Source organism: Balaenoptera ricei, chromosome 3 (assembly GCF_028023285.1).
Source record: "Balaenoptera ricei isolate mBalRic1 chromosome 3, mBalRic1.hap2, whole genome shotgun sequence".
NCBI lineage: Eukaryota > Metazoa > Chordata > Mammalia > Artiodactyla > Balaenopteridae > Balaenoptera > Balaenoptera ricei.
The window spans coordinates 169,140,062-169,158,451 of NC_082641.1; the positions used below are offsets into that span (position 1 = coordinate 169,140,062).

At 55.5% G+C, this 18,390-nt stretch overlaps 2 protein-coding genes across 2 annotated transcripts; both read left to right on the top strand.

Moving 5' to 3' along the window:
* Positions 1-1,391: 1,391 nt before the first annotated feature.
* On the top strand, positions 1,392-9,606 carry TM6SF2 (transmembrane 6 superfamily member 2). Its single transcript, XM_059919724.1, has 10 exons — positions 1,392-1,623; positions 3,256-3,359; positions 3,767-3,864; positions 3,935-4,038; positions 4,442-4,524; positions 5,166-5,290; positions 5,473-5,574; positions 5,905-5,997; positions 6,665-6,784; positions 9,110-9,606. The coding sequence occupies exons 1-10, from the start codon at positions 1,529-1,531 to the stop codon at positions 9,314-9,316; spliced, it is 1,131 nt and encodes a 376-aa protein (XP_059775707.1). The 5' UTR covers positions 1,392-1,528; the 3' UTR covers positions 9,317-9,606.
* Positions 9,607-10,879: 1,273 nt separating this feature from the next.
* On the top strand, positions 10,880-15,341 carry HAPLN4 (hyaluronan and proteoglycan link protein 4). Its single transcript, XM_059919157.1, has 5 exons — positions 10,880-10,888; positions 11,885-12,002; positions 12,280-12,642; positions 14,227-14,559; positions 14,950-15,341. The coding sequence occupies exons 1-5, from the start codon at positions 10,880-10,882 to the stop codon at positions 15,339-15,341; spliced, it is 1,215 nt and encodes a 404-aa protein (XP_059775140.1).
* Positions 15,342-18,390: the final 3,049 nt, after the last annotated feature.

Below are 18,390 nucleotides of genomic sequence, written 5' to 3' on the forward strand. Positions count from 1 at the left end.
GAGGAGGGGACATTGGGGCCTGCTTTAAGGGGTGAGGAAATATGAGAGGGTCCATCTTGCAGGTAGGAGAGAGGCATGTAGGGTATTGGCACCACAAGAATTGAGAAAAATCAAGAAATGAGGCTGGAGATTCAGATCAGCCCAGAGAAACCTGAGCTTCACGCATGAGCAACAGGCACCTGGGGAAGGAGGCTCTCAGGTCAGTGGCCAGATCATCTTGTCACCCAGGCTCAGAGATGGGACCCAACTGCCCCATGGAGAAGGGGCCCTGGCTGGGCCCGGGTGGGAGTTGCGGGGATGTGAGGGTTAGAATTTTCCCCCAGGGGATTCCCTGGTGGTCCAGTGCTGTGGCCCTGGTTCAATCCCTGGTCGAGGAACTAAGATCCCGCAAGCCACATGGCACAGCCAGAAAAAAAAAAACTGGGCCCCCTAGGGCAGGAAACAGGTGGGCACCGCTCACCCTGTTTCTTGCACCCACAAGTACCACGTGGGCAAGAATCCGAGGCTCGCTGGAGGGGTTGACACAAAGCTGCCTCCTAATTCTCCACCCTGCAACCCCCTCCCTGGTCCAGCCCTGCCCCCTTGCATATGACCCCGAATGGAGCCCAGCCTCCTCCAGGCTGTTCAGAACGCTCCCAAGCCCACCCCACCTTGCTCCATGACCCCACCACCAACCCCAGCCTTCAGTGCCTCCTTTCTGCTGCTCATCCCCAAGCCTGAGCTATTTCTTCCTGCCAGGAGCACCATTACCAAACTCCTCACCAAACTGACTCCATCCCCGCGTTATCATCTCAGCCACCCTTTGGACCTCGCCCACATGAGCAGGGGTTCAGGCTACACGGAAGGAACACAGCAGAGAATCACGGAGTCCTTCAAGGTGTCCCCAACCCTGGGCCCTGACCGTCTGCCTTGAGTTGGCCCCCGGGACCAGTTAAAACTTCACACCTGGACACATGTTTAAATTTGTCTGTGGCCACCGCATGAAAACGCAAATCCAAGGGCACTTAAAGGGAACTCTGCACCCAAGCGGATGAGGTTCCTCTGTCAGTGCGCACATACAATGCCCACTTGATCCTGGGCTGGAGGGAGGTCTGCGGAATGTGAAGAGTTGAAAGGGTCCCCCTTTGGGGTCGAGGTTGAGGCTAGGATGCCTGTGCCTTAGGGTGAAGAAAGAAGTGCAGAACGAGGCCCGGGGAACGAATTCCCTTAGACTGAAGTGGCCTCCAGGACGCAGAAGCGGAAGCATCGTGAGGCATCGTGTTCTAGCATTAGTAGAGAGGGAAACCGGTTGGGCGACGGGGACTGCCACTGGGGACAGCGCAGAGTCCGGCAAGGCTATCAAGGCGGGGAGGGGCCACTGCGAGAGGGAGGGGCCTCGCAGGGCAGTCACAGCGGGAGCTCGAAGGGCAGTCACAGCGCGGGGGCGACCTTTGCGCAAGGCGGGGCCGAGCCGGGCTGGGTCCCTGGCAACTCCGCGCCCAGAGCCACCGCCGCGCAGAAACCAAGCCGGGGTCCCGGCACCGCCGCTATGGACATCCCGCCGCTGGCGGGCAAGGTCGCAGTTCTGTCGCTGGGCGCTCTCCCGTTGTCCTACGCGCTCAACCACGTCTCGGCGCTCTCGTAGTGCGTGCGGGGAGGGGCCGGGGCGGCCTCCTCGGGGGCTGCGGGGCTGGGCTGGGGTGTGGAGGGGGCGGGATGGAGGATGCGCGGGCTCCCACGAGCCCAGCGGCCCCGCGCCGCTCCGGCCCGCGAGGACAGGGGCTGGGTAAGAAGAACCCCCCCCACCTCCAACCGGAAATCGCCTTCCAGCAGGCCCGGAGCTGTGTGCTGGAGCTGGGGTCGCTCCTGGGACGTTTGGGGCCTGGGGAGGAGGGACTTTGAGAAGCAGGGCCCCTAACAAGGCAGGGTTTTGGAGGGTTTCTGGTGTTTTCCCAGGCATGTGCCCAGCACAGGCTCCAGAGTCCCCAAGGGTCAAAGTATTGCCCCAGATAATGCCCCAGTGACCCGGCTCTTGCCACACACACGCTCTGCTGCGCCACCCCTACCAGACTGTCCCTCCATTGCCTGTCTCAGGCCTGGGACTTTTCTTCTCTTTAGGGCTGGCCCACCCTGTCCCTAGCCTCAGTTTCCCCTACATACCTCGACCTCTCCTGTCCCTATCTCCTAACTCTAGGCCTCAACCCTGTGTATCCAGCTACTGGGTACCAGGCAACCACAAGCCCCTCACACTCCCAAACCCAGCACAACCCAAGACATGGGGTAGAGGGAGTCTTGACTGTGGAGTTGGCTCCTTGGGTACAAATTACTGGCTCCATCCCCCTGGACCCTGAGTGAGCCAGGTTGCCCCAGGACCCTCAGTTTCTTCACTGTGTAATGAACATAATTCTAGAGCTCATCCCATAGTTACAGTTAGGGATTACAAATTGTGTGCCAAGATGCTGGTGTGGTCTCATGTGATTGCTATAATTGTCATGTTGGTTAGATGGGGCTGGGAATGGGGATCCTAGGAGTTAGAGGGGTTCAGGAGAAGGTCGGGGCCTGGAGAGAGTGTGGGGGGGAATGTGTGACCTTGGATATGTCTCCCACCCTCCCACCCTTGGCCTTGGTTTGCCAAGAGTTGGAGGCTGCCCAGAGACCTGGCTTCTATTATCTCTGCAGCTGGTTGACCTGCCTTATCAGGTTGATGGGAACAGATCAGGGCAGGGGTGGGGTGGAGTTGATGGAAATATTTGGACTTTACCTGAGGAGTCAGGAGCTTCAGACCATGAGGTGTACAGAGCTGAGCACTAGAGACCCTCTGGCAGGTGTGGGCACTGGGACTGGCCACAGAGGGTCTTGGAGCTGTTGAATGACAGAGCAAGCAAACTGTCACACACATCAGCAAGTGACTGGATAAATCATATAGTCAGAAGTGTTGACAGATGCTCTCTCTGTGCCTGGCCCAAGTCAGGCAATGATCCTTTCTGAGGAGTCAGGGAGGGCTTCCCTGGAGGAGGAGCAATGTAGCTGGGCCATGAAGGATGAGTAGGAGTTTGCCAAGTGGAAAGAAGACTTTTGGAAGGAGTTTCCAGAAGAGGGAAACAGCTGGGGCGAGAGCCTGGTGCTAGGAAAGGGGAGTTTCAGGGAATGGCTTTCCTGGACGGACAGATGCTTCAACCTTCTCACCTGGAGCTTCCTGGAGTCTACTCTTGCCCTAGGGTGGGGCAGGACCTCAGAATGGGCCTGGCCTCCCTGACTTGGTTTTCCTCTCCACAGCCCCCTGGGGGTGGTGTGGATGAGCGCCCTGATCCTGGGTCTGCTCTTCTTGGCTATATACAGCTTGTCCCGAAGTGACATCTACTATGACCCACTCTATGCTGGTGAGTTGGTGGGAGGGTCTTAGGGAAGAGAACTGTCTGGGCAAGGGCCTCCTCCATCAGACTGGCAGCCCTTGAAGGGCCTTCATCAGACTGGAGAACCTTAGAGACTGGAGAGCCCCTACTGACTGGGGAACCTCAAGGGAACTCCCCCTTCTGATTGGGACTCCTGAGTGCAGGGACAGTGCCTTTCCCATCAGCCTGGGGACCCCTAAAGGCAGGGACTGTGCCTCCCTCTGAGGCGGGCTGTGGGTCATGTGACTTGCGGGGTGGGGCCTGGGAGCAGGTTTGTGCAGAGGCTTTGCCCGGAAACTGGGTGGCCGGTCACCGACCTGCAGTCTCAAGCCCCGCCCACACCCGGTCTGTGCCCCGCCCACACCGTGCCCATGCCCCGCCTACTCTCCCCGTAGTGTTCGCAGTCTTCTCCTTCACCTCCGTGGTGGACCTCCTTATCGCTCTCCAGGAAGATGGCTACATGGGGAGCTTCATGGCGTTCTACACCAAGGAGGTATGTAAGGGAGCGGTCTGGGATGCCCGCAGCCCTACTGCCCGTCTGAGCCCTGCACCTGCCCCTGCAGGGTGAGCCGTACCTGCGCACGGCACACGGGGTCTTCATCTGCTACTGGGATGGCATTGTTCACTACCTCCTCTACCTGGCCATGGCTGGTGCCATCCGTAAAAGGTGCGTGGGGTGGGCAGGGTGGCACCTGGACCCTGGGAAGGAGGTCGAGTCCTTAGGTGGGAGGTCCCAGGTCAGGATGAAGCCAGAAGTATCTGTAGGGGATATCAGGAAGCCTCTCTAGGGCTCTAGACAGGAGTGGCCAGGAGAAGGATCCAGGGAATATCACAGGTGTCAGTGATGGTCGGTTCTCTTCTCTACCACCCTGTGCCTGGGCAGACACTACTGTCCTTGGACAGAGGATTTGACTGTTCATTCCCTCATTCAACTTCCTGTTGTCCCTTCTGTCCTGGGTGACACTGAAGGGATCCAGAGCTGGGGATCCCGGATTGGTCTCTGGACCCTGTCGGGGGCTCTGAGACTGGGGGACAGGGATCTACTGGTCACCCCTCCATCCCCTGCCCAGGAAGAGGTACCGGAACCTTGGACTCTACTGGCTGGGATCCTTCGTCATGAGCATCCTGGTGTTCCTCCCAGGAAACATCCTTGGTAAGGACTTGGCTCTGAGGAATCCTGTCTCCCTGGGCTGGGTCACTGCCCTGTGTCTGGAAGTTCCCAGTGGATCCTCCATACCCTCTCCAATGTCTGCAGAGGGCACCCTCCTCCCCACCACATGCCTCTCCATTCAGAGCCTAAGCCAGCAGCCTTTCCCCACCACTCCCCCATTTTCCTCTTGGAGGTGCGGAAGCGCATTCCATTTCCTCCCCAGCTAGCGGTTCCTGACCCCAGGGACTTGGCCCAGAATGCTCTTGACACCAGAAGGGAATTTTAAGGTGGATCCAGAGGGCAGAGTGAAACCTTTGTAGGTAGGTCTTAGGAGGCGGAGCAGAGAAGGCAACCAGGGATGTGGGGATGGTTGTGCAAGAGGAATATCCAGGGTGTTTCTAGGGGGAGCTAAGAATAGCTGAAGTGTACGAGCCGTGTCCAGAAGGTAAATTGAGGCAGGCCAGGCTGAGGAGCATGGACATCATCTTATGGGCACTGGGGAGTCAGACGTGTTAGGACTGAGCTAGGATGGCATTTGTGAATCACAACTTCCAGCCAGGGGCTCTGACATGGCCCAGCTAAAGGATCCGGCCGGGCCTGGGAGATCCTCGCTGCATGACACCCTGTCTCTCCTACCATGGCAGGCAAATACAACTCAGAGATCAGGCCTTCCTTTTTCCTCACCATCCCCTACTTGCTGGTCCCCTGCTGGGCTGGCTTGAGGGTCTTCAACCAGACCCAGGCACCAAGCTGCTGCACTCCCAACATGGTGAGTCCCTTGCCCCCAGATAGGCCTTGTGCCAAATGCCTGAATGTCCCCCATTTGAGTTGCTTCTGGTCAAAGACATTATCCCCTTGGAAAGATCTCCTTGGTCATTAGGGAAGAAGGGATGAGCCTTCATTGAGTGCCTGTTGGATACCAGACTTCTCATGCTGTTTCTCATGGGGCAGGTGGAGGAGGAGCAAAGAAAGGGCCTTCTGCAGCGCCCAGTTGACCTGGCCCTCATCATCTACCTCATCTTTGCTGCGTTCTTCACCTTCTTTCGGGGCCTGGTGAGTCTGCACTGGCCAGCCCACCTGCCTCCAACTCCCCGTCCCCAGCCCATCCCTCCCTCCTTTATCTTCATTATCCAGTGCAAAAAGGCCACTGCTCTCCCATCTGATCATCCAGGGAAGTTCATCGAGTCTAACCTGAGTGTTCCATCACAAAGCCCCATTCCCTGTAGCCTTCTCTCCAGCTCAAATATCTGTGGATTCTCAGCCAGAGGAGAGAACCAAAGCTGGGGCAGGCCAGAGCAAGGGGTATGGGCCCCTCCTGGGAGGCCGGGGAAGGCTTCCTCTGGGAGGGATGTTTGAGGCTGTTGGTTTGTCTGTGGGCCCCAGGTGGTGCTTGACTGCCCCATGGATGCCTGCTTTGTCTACATCTATCAGTATGAGCCATACCTGCGGGACCCCGTGGCCTATCCGAAGGTGCAGGTGAGAGGGCAGATGGGAGGAGAGCGCCACAATCCTGCCGTGGTTAGGGATCTGCTGGGCCCCTTTGAAGCAGGTGTCAAAAACACAAGTCAAACTGGTGGAAGCACAAATGGAATTTATTGTCCTACCAAAAAAGTACAGATATTCTCTTCAGGTATGGCTGGATCCAGGAACTCAAGGATAGCTCTGTCTCTAGACTGTGTTTTCTTTGCATGTGCTCCACTCCCAGGTAGTGCCGTTGTGGTATGGCAGAGACAGCCTTGGGTAGCTCTAGGCTTCCATTCTTTCTACTTAGCCACCACAGAGGAGTGTGAGCCCTTAATTCCTCAGCTTAAGTATAAGTCTTAGGCAGGCTCTGATTGGCCAAGTTTAAATCACATGCTCATAGCTGATTTTTATGGCCAGGGGGCTGGGGTGTTCTGATTGGCCAGGCCAGGGTCACATGCTACTTCTGGAGTAAGGTGGGTGGGCTCAGTGTGCGGGAGTGGGATGGGTGGTGAAACCCAAGGGAAATAAAGAAGCAATTTGCACAGGGTAGGATGTGCAGAGAGCCCCAGTCTTGGGTGGGGTCTGAGGCTGGCCAGATTCTCCTTGGGGCCACCACCTGAGGGGTATCAGGAGACCCAACTGGGGCAGCTGCTCAATCCATCAGCTGTGTGCCCCCCAGATGCTGGTGAATATGTTCTACGTGCTGCCCTTCTATGGCCTGGCCATCTATGCCCTCATCTTTCCTGGCTGCTCCTGGCTGCCTGACTGGACCTTGGTATTTGCTGGAGCCATTGGCCAGGTGAGGTGGGGTGGAACGGGGTGGGGTGGGCCAGTGCATAGGGAAGAAAGTTTCTGCCTGCTCATTAATTGCTCTTGTGCTCACCCTGAGCAGGGTGATACTCGGCCCCTGACAGGCTCCACCCCTAGCTCAGTACCCCAGGATTCCCTAGTGTGGGGGAGAAAGAGCCAGACACAGACACCCCAAACCCATGAGGTTAGAACTGAATAGAGGGAGGTAGAGAGTCTGAGAGGGATTCCAGAGGGGGCAGAGTTCTTAGAAAAGGGGGCATAGGCTTTTTTTTTTTTTTCTCTATTGTACTTTACTATTTATTTTTTACTTTGTTGCGGCATGATTGTATATTCAAAGTACAATAAAAGAAAATACTTGTCTGTTTCTCTTCTGGATATTATTATCATTGTTATTATTATTAGTTGTTTCATTAACGATGACTGTCAAAAATAATTTTGTTGTACAGAAGAGTGCTGTAAAAATCTCAGCCATCTATCAAAATTGCTAAGAATGTCTCATTTCCATCCAGCTCTTTAAAGGCAGAAGAACTACTCTTAACTTGGTTTCTTTCTTCTCTATATTTTGCTTTGGAAGCTGTGTTCTGAGTCCGAAGGCTCTGACTACCAATATTTAAAGTCAAGCTTTGGAGATATTTTTGCTATTTCAAAAGCTTTCTCATGCATAGGCTTTAAAAATTCTTACACACAATATTTGGCTCTTTATTCCATCTGTAATTTATTTTTCTATGTGATGTGAAGGAAGAATCTGAAAATTATATATTTCTCCTTATGATACTCAATGATACTCAGTATCCAAGGTATTAAAGAATTTGGAAGTATCTGACTTGACAAGTTCAAGAAATTGGAAACCTTATTTCAGGAGAAGGGAAATCTTCTAACATTGTAAACCAGAAGGACTGGACTGATCTTGCTGAGCCCCAGCTATCACCCTACTCTCTGTTTTTATTTTGTGTATTACTATCTAATTATAAAGGGTTATTATTAAGGGAGAATAGTAATTCAAGCATATTCAAGGCTTTGTGTAGAAAATATCTTTACTCCTTTTAAACATAGATTTTACTTTTTGCATAGTTTTAGGTAGCAAGCCAGTTAGGACTGTTGAGAATTTCTGAAGCAAAGAAAATTTACATGAAGGAATGTTTTGGGCTTCATGAGGTTTCTGAACTCTAAACCCCTATACAGAAAAAAGGGCTTGGTTAACACTGTGCTAAGAGAGTTGACCAAACTTCAATTTGACTTCCACCTGAACTAGGTTGTAGTTTGTGTCAATAAAGATGACCCCAGCCCTCATGCTGAGTCTTTGCTCAAGAAGATGTGATCCTGCCAAACCACAAAATGTACACTGTCTAACCCACCTTGCCAAACCATTTTCAGTAGTTTTTCCACTTACTCTTTTTGTAATTTTCCATTTCTTTTTTTTCCAAATAAATGTTTCTTTTCTTTTTTTTTTTTTTTTTGAGCTCTGGAAAGATATTACTTTTTTTTTTTTGAATTTTTGAATTTTATTTTATTTATTTTTTTATACAGCAGGTTCTTATTAGTTATCCATTTTATACATATTAGTGTATATATGTCAATCCCAATCTCCCAATTCATCACACACACCCCCGGGGGCATAGGCTTTGAAGTATGGGTATGAGTTCTTCAGGCAGGGAAGGGCATTCCAGGAATGGGAACAGCATAAGGAAATGCACAGAGGGGGACAGTGATTTAGAGACCCATAACGTGGGTAAAGGCAGAGACAAGATAAATTGACAGCTAGATGCTAAGGGCTTTGAACCCTGGGCTTGGGGGCTTGTGCTGAGAACAATGGGGAGCTGTAGAAGGTGTTTGAGCAGTGGAGGGCCCAGTCAGAGCTGGGGGCATGTTTCTGGGTTTCTGATGGGAAGTGATAAAGGCTGGGCCCTGGCCAGGGCAGTGGGACCAGGGGAACATCCATTAGATATATTATTATTTTATCGATTAGGGGTAGAATTGAGAGGATTTGTGTCAAGGCTGCCTGGGGTGGGGAAGACCAGGAGGAGGAGCTGGACTCAGGGCAGAGAAATAGGGTGCAGGGTCCAGCAGACAGAGTGAAGATCGTTCTGGTTAGGCAGCTGGGGAGAGGCTTACAGATAGATGGATGAGGATAGACAGGACATGTGGGGACAGGGATATTTAGAGACAGATGGATTGAAAAGGGGAGACAGGTAGGTCAGCAGAGCCAGCGAGATAGGGATGGGGACATTTTGAGCTCCGCAGGGTGGGATGCTGGTGATGCTGGGACTTGCTCTCTCCTGGTCTGTGACATCCATCCTCCCTTTTTGGCCACCAGGCACAGTTCTCACACATGGCTGCTTCCATGCACCTGCGCACGCCCTTCACCTACCGTGTGCCTGAGGATGCCTGGGCCAGCTTCTTCGTGTGCAACCTCCTGTATGCTCTGGGGCCCCACTTGCTGGCCTACCGCTGCCTGTGGAGCCCTGCCTTCTTCCTACGCCCGCTTCCTGGCCCCCCAGCCCACCATGAGAAGCAGCACTGAGGGGGCCATGGGACTCCCCAAGATCCTGTTTACATACCCAGCTGGCCCTGCCCCTGGAAGGGTGGGTTGGGTTTTTTAGAGGCAGGAGGTGTGTCTCTGGGTGCCTTCAGTCCTGGCTATGGTGATTTCAGGGTGGGATGGGGGGGGCCCAAGGTCCAGGTGTTCCAGCAGAGAAGGCCACGGCCATGCTCAGCTGTCACCTCACCCAAACTCCACACTGGCACCCTCCCGGAATTTATCCATCATCCCCCCATGGATCCTTTCAGTAAAATTCCTTTTGACGCATAAAATGTTGCTCTGAGTGTTTCAGGGGGCAGGGGCAAGGGACCCCCTCCTCCAAACCCACGAGGGCCCACTCATCACTGCCAGCATAACCATCAGGAGCTGGAGGTGCCGGACAGCAGAAATCTACCTCTGGTTGGTGTGCCCAGCCCCATCTTCCAGGTAGGGAAAACCGAGGCTCAAAGAGGACCAGAGACCTGCCTGAGGGCACAATCAGGAGAGAAGGGTCCAAAGTCTAAGCTCCACCAATAAATTCTAATAACTAACAGTGTGGCACAGTTATTAAGCACCTACCATATACCAGGCCAATGGCTAACCTCACATGCTACATGCTGGGTCTCACCGCATATTCCAGATGGGGAAACTGAGCCTGCGGGAGATGAATGTCCTGGTCCGAAGTCATGCCTCCTGGATGCAGCTGAGTTAGGCAACGAGCCCCAGCCCCTTCAACCACAGAGCCCGTAACCCTGCCTCTGCTGTCTGACTGGCTTATATTTGGGGGAAACTGAAGCTGGGGAGGCAGCCAAGAAGTTGGGAGAAGGGCTCATTGCCTCCTGGTTTGATTTTTGAACTTGAGTGAAGGTCCAGGTTCAGGGGTAACTCCTGCCCAGACCACTCTGGGTCAGGGGGTTGATCCGCCTGCTCCCTGCCCTTACCAACACTTATTAGGCACCTATGTCTAGCCATTAGATCTTCACGAAAGACCCAGCACTCCATATCTCAGATGTGGAAACTGAGGCATAGAGTGAGGGACAGAGTCCCTCTGCAGAGCATGTGATTGTTGTAGGGCCCGCATCCCACAGAGTGAGCACCCTTTGGCTGCCGGGGCCCAGGACGCTTTGATGGTCACCCAGTGACAGATGGGAAAACTGAGACGTGCAAGCCAAGCCCCTTTCCCAGGTTACTCAGCCCCCCTGCCCACGCAGGGCATCATCAGGCCCCCCACTTCCTCCATTTTAAAGAGAGTTAAACTGAGACCCAGAAAGTTTCCTCCGGTGGCCCAAGGTCAGCCAGCAGGGAGGCTGGGACCTGGCTCTGAACTCACTGTTCAGGGCAGTCCTTCCTCCATCTGTGCCCATCATCACCTCTCCCCCAGCAGGCGCCACCACGTCCCCTTTAACGCCCCCCCTCGTCCACCTCCCTCCTCCCCTTGCAGGCAGACGCCGGGATTGCGCCGCCTGCAGGGACCTGCCCAGTCCTTCCTGGGTGTGCGGGGAGCGCAGTCCCGGCACATAGGGGCTGCTGGTCGGGGGCCGCACCGGCAGGATGGTGAGTGGGGCTATGGGTTCGGTAGGTCCTTCTCTGGGATTCTGTCTCTGTGTCTCTGATCTACATCCCGCAGTGTTTCTCTCTTCAGTCCCTCTCTCCGTCTCATCTCTCCCATCTCTCTCTGTCTCTCACCTTGTATCTCTTTCCCTCCCACTCTCTCCCTCTCTGCTTCTCCTTTTCTTATTCTATGTCTCTCCCTACTTTTCTCTCCCTCTTTTTTTTTTTTTGGGTCCCTTTTCTCTCCCTCTCTCTGAGTCTCTGTCTCTCCCTACCCCCATGTCTCCCTCTTCTCTGTGTCTCTTTCCCTCTTGCTCTCTCTCCTTTCTCTCTTTCAGTCTCTCCCTCTCTACCTCTGTCTCTCTCCATCTTTCCTTATTCTTCTCCGTGTGTCCCTCTGGCACTCTCTTCTCTCTCCCCCTTTGTATCTCTGTCCCTCTCCATCTTTCCTTCCTCTGTCTGTGACACTTTCCTTCTGTCTCCATCTCTCCCTGCCTTTCTCTCTGTCTCAGTCTCTTTCCCTGTCCTCGCCCTCTTTCTGTGCGTCTCCCCCGCTCTGCCTCTACCAACCGCTCGCCCTGCCACCCCCACCTGCACGGGTTTGCTGCAGTCTCCTGGCGCGCGGATAACCTTGCCGCTGCCGCCGCTCCAGCTCCTCTGCTCCTCCCCCCTCCTCCCCAATCCTCGGCCTGGGCCAGAAAAGAGAGAGAGAGAGAAGGGCGCGGGGCTCTGAGGCTCTGGTGTTGGGGTCAGGGGGTCAGGTGGGTTGCCCGTGTAGAACTAAGGGAGAGTGAGTCCAGGGGCGTGGGCTTTGCCCGAGGGCAAGTGTGTGAGATCCTGGGAGAGTGGGGGTGGGTGGGAGGGTCTGCTAGCCTTCTCCTTGGGGGGGTCCTCCGGGATCCTGGCTGGGCTGGGGACCTGGGCATGTAAGAAGTCCTCGCCGCGGGAAAGGAAGGCCAGGGAGTGAGTCTTCTGAAAGGCAAAGGCCAGGAGGCTGGACTGAGCGCTCCGTGCCACCAGGTGTGTGCTCCGGCGGCCCTCGGTCGCGGGGCGCTCTGGGCAGCTGCATGGGGAGTCCTGCTGCTCACCGGCGCCGCGGAAGCGGAGCACGGCCGGAAGAAGGTCGTGCACGTGCTGGGTGAGTCAGGGCCGTGGAAGCGGATCTTGCCCCGCAGAAGCCGTGGCCAAGTAGGATCACCAGGGTGCATGGAGCGGGGAGGACGGAGGGTGCTGGGCGGTCCTGATGGCCACAGTCCCCGCCCCCTCCCTAGTCCCCTTACGGAGCCCCTCTACCCTTCTGATCTCCTGATCCTCACCCAAGTTTTCTTCCCACATCCCTTTCCCTGGGTCCCCCTCCCCAGGTTCCCCTGCCCCGCCCCTAGAACCTCTTCTTAACCCTCTTTGGTTGCCCATAGAAGGGGAGTCGGGCTCCGTGGTGGTGCAGACAGCGCCGGGACAGGTGGTCAGCCACCGGGGTGGCACCATCGTCTTGCCCTGCCGCTACCACTACGAGGCAGCCGCCCACGGCCACGACAGCGTCCGCCTCAAGTGGACCAAGGTGGTGGACCCGCTGGCCTTTGCCGATGTCTTCGTGGCGCTGGGTGCCCAGCACCGGGCGTTTGGCAGCTACCGCGGGCGGGCTGAGCTGCAGGGCGATGGGCCCGGGGATGCCTCCCTGGTTCTCCGAAACGTCACGCTGCAGGATTATGGGCGCTATGAGTGCGAGGTCACCAACGAGCTGGAGGATGACACTGGCATGGTCAAGCTGGACCTGGAAGGTGACTAGCCTGTGGGCAGGATGAGGCTCATTTCTCAGGGAGAAGAGAGGAGGGTATTGCAAAGGACAGAAACCAAATCAAGTTGGCCTGAAGGAATTCAGCGGCTTGGTGGGGTAGGATAATGGTTCTGATCTGGGGTGATTTTGCTACCTGGGGATATTGGCAATATCTAGAAGTAGGTTGTGGTGATATAGTGGGTAGAGACCAGGGATGCTGTAAACAGCCCACAACACACAGGACAGTCTCCCCACAGCACAGAATAATCCAGTCCAAAATGTCAATAGTGAAGACATTGGGAAACCCTTTGGTAGGATCCAAGCACAGTGAGATCCAGGCATTCACATCATGTCAGAAATCCTTCCTTCAGCTCTGTTTCCCTGGGTGGGCTTTCCTTGGACAAGTTTCCCCTGATGGAACCAAAAAGTAGTGCCAGGCTTCCACCCTCCCAGCTTGGCAATTGATTTCCTAGGAGTGCTAGCTAGAGTCCCAGAGTTGTCCTTCATTGGCCCAGCTTGAGTCATTTGCCTATCCATGGGCCAATCACTGTGCCTGGGAGATGGGATGCTCTGATTGGCTGACTGTGGAGCTGGGAAGTAGGGTTTCTATCTGAAGAATTCCCTCCCATGTGGTTTGCCTTCTTCACTCCACCTCAGAAGATGCTAGAGAGATTTCAGAGCCCTCACTCGCTGAACTTCCCAACAATAGCGAATAACAACAACAATAATAGAAGCAGCTCTCCTTTATTGGGTGTTTTCTATGTGCCAGGAGCTTGGTTGAAGACCTCTCTGAGCTTTCATTTAATTTCCCCAAAAACCCTGAGGGAGATGGTATTACTCACAGAGGGGCAACTGGCTCAGAGAGGTTAGAGCCTTGACCAGGGCCCATACCAGTGAGTGGCAGAGCCAGGACTGGAAATCTAGTCTGTCAGGCTCCAGCTCTTCTCTCTGGCTCCTGTTTGATCCTTCCTGCATCTGCTGAGAGAAGCATCTGCACCTGCACCCCCAAGGTTCACCCCACAAACACAGACACACAGAACGCTAGTGAGCTGAGATGACTGTGATTCCGATGAGGGACGAGTTATAAGAACTGAAGGTAGAAGGGAAACCAATGGGAATTGTCCTGGACAATGCTGGAGATCAAAGAGGTCTTTGCCCAGGGTCAAACTTTCGTGGGCTCCCAGTGTAAGGGAGTCAGTTTTATGGGCTCAGGATTTGACAAGAAGGAAGGTCCCGATGCTGGAAGAATGTCAGAAGCACGTAGAACTGAATGGAGGGTTGTGGGAGCTGGGTTTTGAAGGATGAATAGTAGTTTGACAGGTGGAAAGGTGGAAAGAACATGAACAAAGGCCTCCAGTGGTGGAAAGGAGGTGGACATGATTAAGTATGTCAAGGGGGAGGGTCAAGTGAATCCCAAGCTTAAGGCAAAGGTATGAGGGGTGTGAACTGGGGAAAGGCATGGTCAGCTCTGAGGCCATAGTGAGGGATGGCCTGAAGGGTCTAGGTGGAAGAGTCACACGGCACCACAGATGTCAGGTAGATGGGTGAGAGTTGGGGGGTCCGAGCTGACCCTCGTGTATCCTCTCAGGCGTAGTCTTCCCTTACCACCCGCGTGGAGGCCGCTACAAGCTGACCTTCACGGAGGCGCAACGCGCGTGCGCTGAACAGGACGGCATCTTGGCGTCGGCTGAGCAGCTGCACGCGGCCTGGCGCGACGGCCTGGACTGGTGCAACGCGGGTTGGCTGCGCGACGGCTCCGTGCAGTACCCGGTGAGCCAGCCCCGGGAGCCCTGCGGCGGCCTGGGCGGGGCCGGGAGCGCCGGGGCTGGCGGCGGAGCCTCGGGGGGTGTGCGCAACTACGGCTACCGCCAGAACGCCGAGGAACTCTACGACGCCTTCTGCTTCACATCCAACCTCCCGGGTGCGTAGGCTCCACCCCTGGGAGGAAGGTCCTGCCCTCCGCTGGCCCGGGCCCCGCCCCGCGTATGAGACCCCACCCCCACACAGGTTCCCCTCCCTCTCAGACTCTTTCCCACTCCGCCCAGGTCTCTCTCCCTGTTCTTCCTCTCCACACCCGCCCTCGGGGGTCCGAACCAGGAGATCCCGTCCCTAGTACTGCCTAGGCACGGCAATCAAACATCGCCTGGCACCAGCACTGCTCTAGCCGAGGCTGTGGTCCCGGGCTGCAGGGGAGGGGGTGTTTCTGAGCCCTGAGGCTGAGGTCCTAGGCTGCAAGCGGGAGAGTGTCCTGAATCCCGAGGAAGCCGGGTCCCAAGAGCGGCCCTAACCACTTCTCCCCATCCCCCGGCAGGGCGCGTGTTCTTCCTGAAGCCGCTGCGGCCCGTGCCCTTCGCGGGAGCAGCGCGCGCGTGCGCGGCGCGCGGAGCGGCTGTGGCCAAGGTGGGGCAGTTGTTCGCCGCGTGGAAGCTGCAGCTGCTGGACCGCTGCACCGCAGGCTGGCTGGCGGACGGAAGCGCACGCTACCCCATCGTGAACCCGCGCGCGCGCTGCGGCGGCCGCCGGCCAGGTGTGCGCAGCCTTGGCTTTCCTGACGCCACGCGCCGCCTCTTCGGCGTCTACTGCTACCGCGCGCCTGGTGCACCGGACCCGGCACCTGGTGGCTGGGGCTGGGGCTGGGCCGGAGGCGGCGGGTGGGCTGGAGGCGCGCGAGACCCCGCCGCCTGGACCCCGCTGCGCGTCTAGGCCCGGGCCGTGGACCGCTGGGGCGCTTGGCGGCTGGCCGAGTGCCCTACGGCCACTTGGAGATGGACCACACCCCTGGAGACTGGCCATGCACCCTGCGGTGCCCTGCAAGTTGACCAGGCTTCCTGCGGTCCTTAAACCCTGGCCACACCCTCTGAGGTCCCCAGAGTCTGGCCAGTCCCGGGAGCCAAGTCCCCTGGAGTCCCCTGGAAATCGACCAAGCCCCGCCTCTCCTGGACAGTGGATTCCTCTCCTCTCCCAACTTTCTCCAGGAGACAGGGCACACCCTCTGAGAACCACTGGAGACCAACAGAACCCGAGGTCTCCTGAACACTGGAAACATCTCGCGAGGTCTTCTGGAACTACCCCCAAGGTCGCCTGGAGGCTGGACCCCCGGGATTATCTGGAGACAGGGCAAACGTCCTATGCATCTCCCTGGAGACTGAAGACTGGTCCCCTAAGGTCACCCGGACACTGAACTCTCCTCCCTATCACCTGTAGAGAAACCAGAAACCTCAGAGTTCGTCAGTTGACCATGCCACCGTGGTCACATGAAGACTGTGGGCTCCTGTCCTCTCCTCTAGGGTGACCTGGAGTTTGGTTACTCCCATTCTCCCCCCTTCTCCCACGAGTCCCCCAGTTTCCATAGTAACAGGCCGTGTCCCCAGGTAACTGTGGAGAACAGCTCCACCCCTCCAGTTTCAGGGGAGACCACCCTTGTCTGTCACTGTTAAGACAGATTGACACGCCCCAGCTGGCTCGCATTACTGGCAGCCGTGGCCCATCCCTTAGGTATCTCTCTGAGGGAGCAAATCCGTCTTCACCTGACGGGCCCTTTCCTGGCTGTCACCTAAGAGACCATCTCCCAGGCCCAGAGACCCATAAAATCTATGTCATTCACTATGGAGAGAAGCTGCCCCACTTCCCATTGTTACCAAGGCGACCAGCCCAGCTTCTACCTGTCACCTAGAGTCACACAGCCCTTCCTTCATCAGTCACACCCATGGAGTTAGTGCCTCCCTCCTCCAGCTGTAACCATGGACACCGCACGTTTCCTATCTCACCCACCTTCACCCCAGAGACCTACAACTTCACTCCCACTGTCCTCACCCTGACCAACAGCCATGGAAACCACCCTCTCCCCTAACTGTCCTGAGAGTGACCCAACATTCGGTTCTCCAGCTCTCACCATGGAAACAGGCTGCTCCCTTCTGCGGGGCGCCTCAGCTCCTCGCTACCCTCCAAGCTCCTCCCCCAAGCGGCTTGGACCCCCCCAGCTGTTGCCATGGAGACTACACTCCGGTGTCTGAGGTAACAGAACACCTGTCCCCCTAGGCTTTCCCTTGTCGGTAGGGCCCGCCCCTCCAAACTGTCACCATAGAGACTGTCAACGTCGTCCCCAGGACAACTGACTTCCCAGTTCTCAGGAACTTCTTACCATGGGCCCGAACTGTGCCCCATAGGGCTTAATGGCTGCCCCTTCACCAGATGGACCCAGCTCCAGGCAGCATCTCAGACCCAGGTGGACTTCTGGAGCTGCTGGATATCCTCCGTTTGCACGCTAACTATATCCCAGACAACAGCTGTGCACGAGACACCCTTGCAGCACCCAGGTGAACAAACTGAGGCTCTGGCGTGCCCCTACCCTTTGTGCTATGCAAGCACTAGGCTCCCGCTTCCTCTCTGAGACCACATCCCCGTTCTCACTGAGTTCCTCTCTCCTTTTCTAACTTCCCTCCACCCACATTTTCCTTCTTAGAGATCCAGGAGAGGTTGAATTGTCTTTAAACCTCAAAATCCTCTCTGAGCTCCAGGTTCTAAAGGGCAATTTGTGCTAAGAAGTCAGGACCCAAACTCCCCAGTGTTAATAGCTAGCTCAGAGAGACTGTCCATGAACAAGGCCACCCCAGCTTTTGGAGACCCCAGTTTCGAGGTCTTGCCTGGAGTGGCACTGGGGTCCCTCCTGGAGCCCTCCATATTGTCACATCCATCTCCAGGAAACCCATCTGTGGGTTTTGGAACCAGGTATGCCTGGGTTTGAATCCTGCCTCTATGACCAAGTGACAAAACCCCTGATCCTATTTCCTCCTCTGTATCAAGGCTGTTCTAAGGTCCCAGTGAGTGCAAAGTGTACAGCAGGGGCTCAATAAATTTTTTTTTTTTTTGATGAATGAGAAAATGAGACAGCTCGTGGGTAGTTACTTCAAAAATGCACTTTGGTGGACAAAATGTTTTTCACTTGTGGGTGCTTGGTGACGATTCGGTTGGGAAGCGTCTCCTCTCATTCCTCAGGACCATTCCCTCTCCCTAATCTCTCTCCCCTCCCTTCCCCCCCATCGTCTTTCCCTCACTCTGTCCCTTGAGCCACCTCCCATGGGTCTGGCCCTTCTCAGCCTTGTCCTAATTGGGTCACTAACCAATCCAGTGATTCCTCTCAGTCCCCTGGGAATGAAGTGTGTGAAACTGGGTGTTGAGTTCCTGCATCAGGAAGGCAGAGAAGTTGCAAATTTTCCCTGGGGTGGGTGTGGAGGTCAGGGTAGGGAGAGTGTGGGCCGAGGAGTATTGAAAGTTTCAGGCATACAAAGAAAGGGAGAAGAGAAAAAAAGTGTAAACGTCTGATATGGTCGTAGAAGTGGGATGGTCGATTTAACTGCTCATGCTTCAATGACAGATGGGACAGAACTCCTAGAGATTCCAACCACTCATCTGAAGCCAGGGTCCAGTCCCTTAGTTAGACTTCCTTGGGCTCCAGCTGTGCCTTAGCTTCCTTGACTTGAGGAATGGTAGGGGCATTTTTCTGGAGATGAGTGCATAAGATTTCTTTCATCCCACCTTTTCCCTGCTGACATCCTTTCTCCCTTCCATGGGTTCCAGCATCCTGATTTTGCCTCGGGTATGTAAGTTTCCCTCCTCTCATTCTGTGAGTCAGAGGGGCTGACGCCACTGGGCAATGAGTGCTGTGGCTCATCTTCCTGGGCAACCCTAATTGGTCCAGGGGTGGACATGGACCCAGGCAGACCAATGAGACTGCCTGCGATTTTGATGGACC

Excerpts from the sequence above, each read along its gene's own strand:
- TM6SF2 (XM_059919724.1), top strand. The coding sequence starts at position 1,529 with ATGGACATCCCGCCGCTGGCGGGCAAGGTCGCAGTTCTGTCGCTGGGC. Across the intron at positions 1,624-3,255 it reads CACGTCTCGGCGCTCTCGTA|CCCCCTGGGGGTGGTGTGGA; the intron begins GTGCGTGCGGGG and ends TCCTCTCCACAG. Across the intron at positions 5,291-5,472 it reads GCTGCTGCACTCCCAACATG|GTGGAGGAGGAGCAAAGAAA; the intron begins GTGAGTCCCTTG and ends CTCATGGGGCAG.
- HAPLN4 (XM_059919157.1), top strand. Across the intron at positions 12,643-14,226 it reads GGTCAAGCTGGACCTGGAAG|GCGTAGTCTTCCCTTACCAC; the intron begins GTGACTAGCCTG and ends GTATCCTCTCAG. Across the intron at positions 14,560-14,949 it reads CTTCACATCCAACCTCCCGG|GGCGCGTGTTCTTCCTGAAG; the intron begins GTGCGTAGGCTC and ends ATCCCCCGGCAG.